The sequence below is a fragment of the Condylura cristata genome, unplaced genomic scaffold (assembly GCF_000260355.1).
Source record: "Condylura cristata isolate star-nosed mole 26May11 unplaced genomic scaffold, ConCri1.0 scaffold00016, whole genome shotgun sequence".
Classification (NCBI taxonomy): Eukaryota; Metazoa; Chordata; class Mammalia; order Eulipotyphla; family Talpidae; genus Condylura; species Condylura cristata.
The window spans coordinates 41,015,273-41,026,140 of NW_004567117.1; the positions used below are offsets into that span (position 1 = coordinate 41,015,273).

Here is a 10,868-nt window from a genome sequence, read left to right on the forward strand (position 1 = left end):
AGCTTCCCAGCACTGTGCTTTAACCAGGGAGGGCCTGAATTTCTCCTTCTACATGATAATGTATTTCTAAATCATCTTTCTAAGTTCTGTTTCCTATGTGGGGTGGGAACTTGCACTTGGTGAAAAAAAAAACAAAACTAGGAAAAGTAAAAAATGGCACGAATAAGTTGCGTTTTATTAATGCACTTTATTAAGAACAGCCCTGTAAAGTTTCCAGAATCAACCAGATCCATATACATAAGTACGTGTAGAGTTAGACTTTTGAGGAGTAGAGATGATTTTTGAAATAGCAGATAGACTATTTCACATTTCGGAGAACACGGTGTGGAAATATCTTTTCATCTTATCTTGAACATCGACAGTCGTGCTGTGGAGACCACACACTCTATTACTGATTATGAGAGAGAGCGGAGAAAGCAAACCTGTGTCCAGCCACCCTTGGCGCGGACGGATCTACGACTATCCCTGGGCATTGGGGGCAGCTCGTGGCATCTAAGGGGAAGAGACTCTGCCGAAGAAGAAGACGCTGTCGAGCTCAATGTGCTTGATGAAGAACAGGAAGGGGTGATCGCAGCGGAAGCTTTCGGGGGCCGGCGCTGCTGTGGTGCCTTCTTCGGCGCGGCTGGCGGCTGCGGTTTCCTTGCCCTCTGCCACCTCCAGACAGCACTGATGCAGGACGTTGGACAGGACGAGGCCTTCGCCCCCTGTCATGCGGGCCAGGTTGGCGCTGTGCGCGCTGAAGGCGCTCACCACGCCCAGGGCCATGAGCGCGGTCTTGAGGTCATAGAACCCCTCCATCTGCAAGCGAGGTAAGTGCACGGTCACCCGCCTCTGGCTCATGTTCTGGAGGCTCGTCCACTCCATCAGCTTCTCAGGGGTGAGTTTATCCTCCAGCTGTCAGAAAGCAAAACAGGAACAATGAGGTGATCTCAGGGGGCAGCAAACACTCGGTAGGTTGAACCATGTGCAAAACCTTCATTTTATTATTTATTTTAAAGATTTATTTATTTATGCATAGGAGAACAGGGGTGCAGGCCATGTGCACTGTGAGAGGATTCACCAGGGACAGAGTGGGGAGCAGAACAGGCAGATCTAGGAAGTACACTGCTGAGGGGAGCAGGGGGTGACACAGGACAGGCCTGCTAAGCCGTGTGGGTCAGCTCCCTGGCTGGGGATCGAGCTCATGCTGCAGTGGCTGTGGACAGCTTCATAGCACCGAGACTTAAGCCCTTGTGCCACCACGGAGACCTGGAAAACCTTCATTTTAACAGTAAATGTAAGTACAGACTTCCATTTACTACACATCTTATACATAAAGAATGTATAGGAAATGCAGTTAAATGCAATCTTCTGTATTAAATACAGTGAACTGAAACTTCTGTTACATGTGATATAGATAGAGCTATTATAGGTATGTGATGTGTCTATTTATGTAGAACCAGAGAGACACTAAATAAAATTAATCTGGAAAGAAGAGCTACATTATTCATTTCTTAAACTTATTTTATTTTTAAATAGCCTCTTTTTATTAATGTCCTTCTGTACTAATATTTTTCATAATAATATAACCTACAAACTTTATTTTTCTCATTTTACCAGTTTGTAAACTTTTTCACGTAAGAATGTATGTCAAATGAAGCTTAAATTTGGACATACCGGGATGGAAAGGACACTTAATGCATATATCTTAGATTACACCGCTTTAGCATTAATTACACACTTGCCCTGTGAGCAAGTCCCTAAGCTCAGCTATGGTAGACCAACCTGGGTTTGAATGTTTCATGATTTTGAGCCACTTCTTCTGAGCTTTGCCTTGTTTTGACATGTCATCTTTGAATAAAATCCCAGGACTGATGTTCTTTGTGCCATTGACAGCGCAGACCAAGGAGCTGGAGTGAAAGTGCCGGTCACTTTCTCTGGACTGCCCATTCTAGTGTTACTGCAAAATACATTCTGAGCGTGGCAAGTTTGCTGCAAACTCAGCTCTATAATGGTCTATTATAGTGACTGCAGGTGGCCCTTTTGGGATGTTCTTAAGATCCAGATATGGTTGTTGGTGTTATTGTTTTTAAACAACGTTGAAAGGAAAACTCCCCTGCCTCCACACCCCTCTGCCCCCTTCCTCATAAGAATGAGGCTCCAAAAGACTTGAGGTGCTAGGAACAGATACCCCTGAACTGAAAGTGAGCTCAAGATAAATGTATTTGTTCACTGTCCACAATATCATCATGATTTAATATGCAAATAGTGTCATTGCTATTTATCTTGCTTGGCTCAGTTATGAGTGAATTTGCAATTCACTCACATTTTCCATGTATCACTCACATCTGAGTCTTAGATTCCTTATCTTCAAGTGTATAGATTAGATTATATCAGTTGATCTTCTGGTTACAAAATATTATGTTTGTGAACCAAGGTAGATGATTCTCTGGACTGATGTTCCATTGTTTCCTCAGAACATTTGTGGGCTCGGATGCTAAGTTACTATGTAGGAGCCTTCCTGGTGGCTCAAGGGGTTAAGGTGCAGCACTCTGAAGCTCTCAGCAGCCACTGCAGCAGGAGTTTGATCACCAGCCAGGGAGCTGACCCACTTATGGTGCATCAGCCATCTCCTGTCCTGCCCGCTGCTCCGCTCAGCAGCATATTTCAGGAGATCTGCTTGTTCTGCTCCCCACTCTGTCTCTGGTAAATCCTCTCACCCCCCCACCTTTGACCTGTACACCAGTTCTTGTATGTATGGATAAACAAATCTTAAAAAGATTTCTGTATATTTTTGCAGAGCACACTGAAGTTATTTAAGTGTGATACATAAGATAGTTAACCCGACAGGATGTCAGATTCTCCCTTATAATTCACCACCTGGACTGTATGTAGAAAAGAAATGGTATATTCCTTATGCATATAGGTAGAAACATTCTATTCCTGAGCACTGGCCCACCCCGCCAGCACCTGTGAACACTGCTGACAGGAACAGTTCACACAAGCAACAGAGTTTTAGGGAACTGCACAGTGGAAGGAAGAATGGGAATCACAGTGCACCTTTGAACTGCAAAGGTCCACTTATCCATGAATTACCTTGTAAACAGGTGATGCAAATTTAACGACATGGTAAATATAGCACAACACTGCAAATGCAGTTTTTTTCCTAAAGACATTCTTAGTATTTTCTTTTCTCTAACGTACTTCATTGTAAGGATATGTATATAATACAGATAACATCTGAAATGTGCATTCATTGGCTGTTTAAATTTTGGTGAGGTTCTGGCTGATAGCAGGAGACTAGTAGCTGAGTGTCTGGGGAGAAGTTACACTGGGATTTTTGACTGGGGGGGCCGGCGGTTGATGCCCTAACCCTGCATCGCTCGAAGGTCAGCTGCGCAGACTGTACCTTTTTCAGACCATCTACTTCATTGGGCAGCAGCAACACCAGGCTTAGCTCTTTGTCTTTGTATGGGATTTCCAGGATCTTCATTTGCAAGTCTTCCAGCGAGCAGAAATCAAAGGAGTTGGTTTGTTTCATCATCTGCACAGGTTTGCTCTTATCCTGCAGAAGATGAATGCACCCAACAGACGTTCAAGGAAGATGCGTTTTTTTAAAAAGTAGGTAATGTTCTAGATAGCCCCATAAATCTTCCTTCTAAGCTATCACCTGGGAGGTTTGTGAGTCAGGACATTCCTTCAAGTAATCCCAACTAAATAAAGTTTTAATCACCACCCACGAGGGATTCTATTCTCCTGCTGCACATGCACTTCGGCTAAAGTACATCTCCTTTGAGTAATCCGCCTGCTGTGCCCCCCTCTCGGTCTCTGGTGAATCTTCCTTCTCACCTCTGGCCTGCACCCCAGCTCTTGTATGCATCTATATCTATATATATAAAGAAATCTTTTCTTTAAAAACGTGTTTAGATCCAACACTCCTGTTTAGCTACATTAATCCTGTAAGTTATTTCAGACAGTACCTTGGTCAGCCAGAATTCACTCTGCTCAGTCATTTTCCCATCAAATTTCTTGTCCCATTCTCCGGTGAAATAGGCTGTGTCCACCAGAACCAGGAGCGTGGTGTTTTTAAGAGACCCCTTAGGAAGAATCGTCTTGCCTTTTCACAAAAGGAAAAAATAAAGTCTGTTATGAAGAGCATCATGGTTTGTCTGCAAGATGCTTTGAAAAGTACAAAGGTCATTGATGGTTCTCGTTTTTTTTAAGTTTTGGCTGACTGCTGGGGCAACATAGGACCTGCATTTTCTTGAAGATAAATGTTTTGAATATAGAATTCCCACATACATAAACTCTACGATCTGTGATATGCTTGGTACTGTCCCACGCCACTTCTGGGGGGGTCAGTTCTTCATTCTCCCCTTGGAGTACCTGTGGGTTGGCTCTGTTCAGTGAGTGGTAAGATACAGATTTGAATGTGGATACTTTTTGCCAACCTCTCTGCTGGGGTTGGGGGAGATCATCCTCATGGGGTGCCGGGAGGGAGAAGGGCCAGCTGGTCGACCTGGGGGTAGCTTATCAGAGCTGTTTGTTCTCACTTAACAGAGACGTGGACGCTGTGGTATTTTCTCTTAGGAATGTAATCCAGGAGTTCAGCCTCATGTGAAAGATGTAAGTCAAGTCAGATGGGGCCTGAGCAGACAACTTTGACTCACAAAATCACAGTTCCTCCTGAACATGTGTGAGCACAGAGCGACAGCTCTCTCCATGTACCTTGTCGTCCTCCCTGGGTTTCCCTTCTTTTCCATACCTTTGCTTGGCTCCTCCACCCATCCCAGTGCCGCCCTCTGTTGGCTTTGCACACTCATGTCGTCCCTGGCCTTCCCGGCACCCCCGTGGGGTTGAGCACGGGGTTCCCATACAGCCGAGATTTGATGTCATTAATGCACCTACACCACCTTACTTACCGTGCATCTGGCTTCCCATCCAGGAATTAATTGCCTTTTGACTTTCTTCTGCAGCATTTGTAAAGTCAGCAGGTTCCAAGCTGCCTTGGTAAAATTTCTTAAGGTTTTCCAAGAATTCCTTGGACACAGTAAAGGAGAAAGGAGGAGGAATTAAGAGTAATGTATCAGTTACTTTGTATTTACAAATTAAGTTATTTTTAATGACGGTCAAATATTGTGCATCAAACAATCCCTGACCCTTCACTTTGCTGGGGATTGACAGACTGGAAAACTCCGGTGGGAGGAGTGGGTAGGAGCTTGGCGCTCCCTGGAGGAAGCACCCATGGGAGTTAGCCAGCTTCTTGCTACTGCCCCCTGGTCTGGTGACTGGAGGGGGAAAACCAGAGGGTAAATTAGAGGTGTAGCCAACCAGAGGGACTTACCTGATGAAACTGGAACTTCTTATCTCCATAAAGCTTGTTGGCGATCTTTAGTGTATAGGCATCTGTGGTCTGACTTATTTTAGTCAGAAATTTTTGAAAGCGATGATGTACATATTCCAAATTTCCAACCTTCAAATACGAAAGAGTGAGCTCATTGAATTCTCTGTCAACACAAATCTAAACCTGTGTAAGTCTGTTTGATCCATCTCTATAGATTGGTAAGCAAACAGATAATGTTAGTTGTGATTCCCTGATATGTGGTGCATTTTAGCTCAAATGTGCTCAAATATGCTTCAAATCCTTCTTTTTTAACTACAGTCATAAATCCATCCTATTATTGGGTTGTCTTTGAATTGGTGCTAATAGCCAGGGTTAGGTTCTCGAACCAGGTTCTGATAGTCATCGCTGGTGTGAGCAGGTCACTGTCATTTTTGTAATATGTGATGTCATAAAGCCCATTATACCCCATTTGCAGCTTTACCACTGCTGACCAGTGAGTGACGCGTGGCCCTTGACTCGTGCTGATGGGATGCCAGGGCAGGACACTACGAGTCTTTACACTGAGCCTTTAAGTCTTTACTCCAATTCAGATAAAGCCCAGAAAGCTCAGAGAATCACCAACGTCTCCAAGCAGAGGTAATGTATCAGAATCAATTTCTGAACCCAGGTCTGTTTGAATCTAGAAACTTCCACTTGCTATCATCCATCTTACACAATTATTTTCCCAGAATGCTTCCATTAATATTATTTGAATTAATTAAATTATTTACTTTTAGCAACGCGATTATGACTGCTATAATCCTTGTTGTTCTATATAATGATACGTAGCATTTACTAGAGTTTCCAGCCATCGGTGCTGCCAAAAGTTTGTGCACTCATCAAGGCATACCCTTCCTTGGCCCTGGTTGAGTGGGGTGAGTGCTCCAGCTCAGGGCCGCGGTGGGACCCCATGGGTACCACTTCTGGACTGTGAGGCTGGAACTGACACTGACCTCCTGGTCCCAAACCCCTGCTCTTCACCAAAGTGCTGCTGCCGCTCAGGAAAAACAGTGAAAACTGAGTAATATGAAGTGAGAAATGACTGTGACTCTACTATCTACTTTGCTCAAGAGGCCCTGTAAGCATGGCTTTCCAGAGTTTAGGGAAATTCCCACTTTAAAGAGTGAGATCCTGGCTGTCCGACACGGCCCATCTCAAGTGTTCTGTCTCATGGAGACTCCCGTAAATGCTCACGTTAACCAGAGACAAAACTGCTCACCTTGGCTCTTTCATTTTCCTTAAGGTAAAGGGCCTGGGAAAGACAGGAGGGAACAAGAAAATTACTCAATAGAGATACATGAGAGGAAACTTAAAAAGAAAGTGCTCTAACCCCAAACAAACACAAAGCTTCCTAATGCCCCAAACAAACTGGAAAAATAAAACCAAAGACATAAAAGTGAAAAAAAAAAAAAAAAAAAAAACAAAACACAACGATTAACAAAATTTCAGGGTGAGAGTTGAGAGCTTGCTCTTTGAGCAACTCAACAAAGCCGAATTATGGTCAATCGCCTCCCAGAAGCATATTGATTGCTGAGAAATGGATGATTCTACCCCTGGGACTTTAGTCAGATTATCACCTTTGCAGAGTGTTGCTCTGATTGTTGGGTAACTGTACAAGTCACTCCAGTGCCCAATGCTGTCTAGGCTCAGGGACTCACTTGGGCCCCTGGGTTGGGGGCAGGGTGCAACCCCGCTCAGCTGGGTGCTCACCCATTTGTGCAGAAGTTTGCATCCTGCACTGCATCCATGGGCGCAGTGGTGTGACCACCACATCTCAGCCCACAGAGACGCCAGTCCTGACTGGTCCATGTCAAGGAAGCTGTCACCCACCTCCTGGATTTCTGATGAAGTTTTTTCTTGGGCTCCTAAGCAGAACATGGCTAAGGCTGATGCGATACTGAGGGAGGAAAAGGAGATATTCCCTTCCTCTGACTTTCTGAGCTGCTGGAACAGAGAGACGGCAAACTCGCACCTGAGTGAGCTCATCGTGACCTTGGCGTGATCTGGAACACCTAGGGATGCATGAGATTCATGATAAATATGTCACTGAGCAGGCTACCAGGAGTGACATTTTCTTGGAATAAATTATACTTGGTTTACTCTATCTATAGCTACAATTTTTTCTTTTAACTTGTCAAATCATCCTGTGCAGGCATTCTTCTAATTACTGGATTAGCAAAAGTGTCCTTTTAAGATTTTTGTGGAAAGGGAATAGGACATCTTAATGTTGCCTAGGTACCTGGCTGCACTAGCTTTGGGTAGAAAAAGTTTTAGGACTGAGACCCCACCCACTCTTTTTCTCCTGAGCATTCCTGTCCTTTCACCCCGGCCAGGGGCATGTCAGGCACTGTCCACAGTGTTCCTAAGAACACATTTGTTGACTGGGAAATAAGGAAAATCTGCTAAAAGACAAGTGACATGAGTTGGACAAGGTATCTAAATTTTTCCCAGAAATTAGAAGTAAAGAAGTAAAGCAGAAGTAATGGAGTTAGCATTAACGACAAAGTGCAATGTGATCATAGAGAATGAAACGCACGCAGGAATAGGAGCACATCACTGTTGACTTCAACAACCAACACAGCTTAAGTGCAGCAGTGAAAAACTGACCTGTGATCCTGAGGGAGCAGAGATGAGAGGGCGCTGCCAGCCGTGCACAGTGAGCGGTGTCGTTCTGAATATATACCCTCTCTCCGTGTTTTATCTCTCAGCGAGGGTGCTGTTACAAATCAATCAACTTGTGCTTTCTCAATCAAACTCCTACATGAGCATGAATTCATGAGCTAAGACTCGATTAGTATAGATTATGTGTAGGAAAAAATACTGGAGCTGCAGAGATGGTGCTAATTGCCTCCAGGACAGTCATGTAGGTGCTCAACACCAATGATAAGAAAGATAAAATTCCAACTTCCACATCTTCTCCCAGACACACCCACCCACAACTAAGCCTTACAAAAAATATTTTTGGTTAAAGGGTTAAGAAGTAATCCTTGCAAAAAATCGATCTCTTGTTGGTGAGTTATCCCACTTTAAAGACCACATAACCAGGCCCTCCCTGGGGGTGCAGCAGGTTAAAGCACAGCACTGAGAAGCTTAAGCCACTTCCGCATGAGTTTGATTCCCGCCTGCCCCAGAGGTGACCACATGGCGTGGCAGACCTCTCCTGACCCGCCCGCTGCTCCCCTCAGCAGTGTACTTCGTCAATCTGCCTGTTCTGTTCCCCACTCTGTTTCTGGTGAAGCCTCTCACAGCCCCTGAGCCTCTGGCCTGTACCCCAGTTCTGTATGCACAAATAAATAAATCTTAAAAAAAAAACAAAACACCACATAACCAAATTTAGGTTCACTTTCCTGGTGATTATCCTGTATAACCAGGAAAATAACTGAAATCTCAGTCTACAGAGCACCAATATGAAGTTTAGCAATATGTGGAGACAGGGTCATTGATCTTCCCGGAAAGGCTGCCCCATAAAAGAGGCTCTTCTGTGACCTGCCTGCTCCCTGGCAGTCAATTCCAGATTGTCCCTGTCTTTTAAGGGCTGAGGGAATCTCAAGTGCCTTGCATTGTTCACATGTCTGCAGTAAGAACCAACCATGCAGATAGGCGCCATTTTGCATAACAACATTCTGAAATAGAAAAACATAAACATGAAACAGAAATGAAAACAAATGTCTTTTGAATGACATGGGAGGTGGTGTGGGGCTGGGGGGCCAAGTTTCACACATTCACACCTTCAGAGTCCTGCCTATACTTTACAGTCATCTCTGCATCTCGAGGATCCACATCTGGGTCCACCTACAGATGTCTGCGGTCGGCCAAATTTGTGGGTGCGGAATTGCAAACATGGAACCCCACGGATAGAAAGTGGGCCGCACAGGCCAAACCCGTGTTGCTCAAAGGTCGGCCATGCCCTTTAGACCCAGTTTCAGACTCAGTGGTCATATTAAGGGGAAGGATGCCCTAAAGGAACTCCGCGGAGTCTTGTGGACCCCACCCCCATTCCAGTCACTATAATGTCTCCTGTTGACCCGTAATCAGGGACATTCATACCTCCAATGTCCCTCGCACTTGCAGTAGGCACACTGATTCCGTCTTAGAGGCTCACGTCTCATGAGTCCACCTGCCATTCTGTTACTATTACTCTGACCTCTGTTCTATGTTGTCTCTGTACAAAAACAGTCACAGGGTTAGGTCTCCTTTCCTCTCGGTTATTCTATACTCTAAATGTCAGGTCTACTAACTGGGATGGACTCATCTCAGTAACCCATCCACCTTCGCTAATTTCCTCCTGAGTCTTGTGGACCCCACCCCCTACTCCAGCTTTCTGGAGTAAGCATCACTGACTGACAGAGCAGAGGATCTCTTCTACTCCAGCTTTCTGGAGTAGGGGGTGGGATCCATAAGACTGCAGAGTTCTTTTAGGACATCCTTCCCCTTAACAGTCAGATGACTAAAAGAAAACAAGAAGAAAAAGGTGTCCGCTGAGTCACGGTGAGTTTTATCATGATTGGGGCCTTGCTCTCTGCCCGCATGGGTGTCGGAGAGCCAGGATAATATCTGACACGGTTGATGTCTGTGAGCTGGGATGTGTAGCCCCCCATTACACCTCTACCAAGTCAGGGTTCCTTGGTACACCTGTGTGGGGCAGAAGGGAATTTTCCCCTGCCCCTCTGGGGTCTCCTTGGCATGCTTCATTGGTGAAATTTCTACCAGACAGATTGAAAAACCAAATTTAACTTCACATGTATGGGGAGATCTGGGCCTCAGCTATGAGCTTGCCTGGTTCTCGACGGCAGCAGACCAGAAGGCGGCCATGAAGGCCGGATGTGGGGAGCAGGTACCAGTCTCGTTACAACGAATATACAAAGAACTGTAAGCCAAAAGTCACAGGCAATAAAGGGCAAAATATTTGTCAGGCACTTCACCAAAGAGTCAGTGTGAGTGGCCAATCAGTGTGTCTATATGACCATACATGTCGGAGACCAGCTCCAACTTTTGAGGTGTCTGGAGGCAACAAAGGCAGGACCCTAAGATGGGAAGGCGTGGGCGTGCAGAGATTCCAAGAGGGGGAGAGGGAGTGAGGAAGACACGGGAGTCGGAGTTGGGTGCAAGTCTTCCTGCTCATCTTTTTGCAGGTCTTTATTTATACTGTTTAGCAAGATTTAGTTAAAATAATGCCTCAGGTAAGTTAATAAGAAATCGACATAAAAGTTTTAAAGGAAGAGGGGAACAATGCATCCTTTTCCTGCTACTTTATGGCACACTATACTATACATCTTTGTGATAGCTTTCATGTATACGGATGTTTAACTGTGACTTTAAAGGATCAGGGTCTGGGAAAGGATGAGCTGTTAGCAAAGGATTTAGGCGTCCTAGGGAAGGAATAAATTGTGTTAGCAGAGTCCTCAGTGATAGCCTAAAGTGAAGCTAATGGCTAACTTAAGGTTAGCACAGAGTAGCTAGTGTTTGTTTTAGGAAGAGGTTAAATAAGACTAGCAGAGAGTAGTTA

At 44.9% G+C, this 10,868-nt stretch overlaps 1 protein-coding gene across 1 annotated transcript in view; it reads right to left on the reverse strand.

Moving 5' to 3' along the window:
* Positions 1-492: 492 nt before the first annotated feature.
* Positions 493-10,868, reverse strand: part of LOC101622263 (serpin B3) — a 22,775-nt gene continuing 12,399 nt past the window's right edge. The window contains exons 3-11 of the mRNA XM_012725797.1: positions 10,139-10,229; positions 8,952-8,985; positions 7,193-7,374; positions 6,582-6,614; positions 5,324-5,452; positions 4,902-5,019; positions 3,960-4,096; positions 3,389-3,544; positions 493-894 (exon numbers count right to left, since the gene is read on the reverse strand). Coding sequence (XP_012581251.1) covers positions 493-894; positions 3,389-3,544; positions 3,960-4,096; positions 4,902-5,019; positions 5,324-5,452; positions 6,582-6,614; positions 7,193-7,374; positions 8,952-8,985; positions 10,139-10,229 — 1,282 coding nt within the window. The remainder of the gene's footprint in view (positions 895-3,388; positions 3,545-3,959; positions 4,097-4,901; positions 5,020-5,323; positions 5,453-6,581; positions 6,615-7,192; positions 7,375-8,951; positions 8,986-10,138; positions 10,230-10,868) is intronic.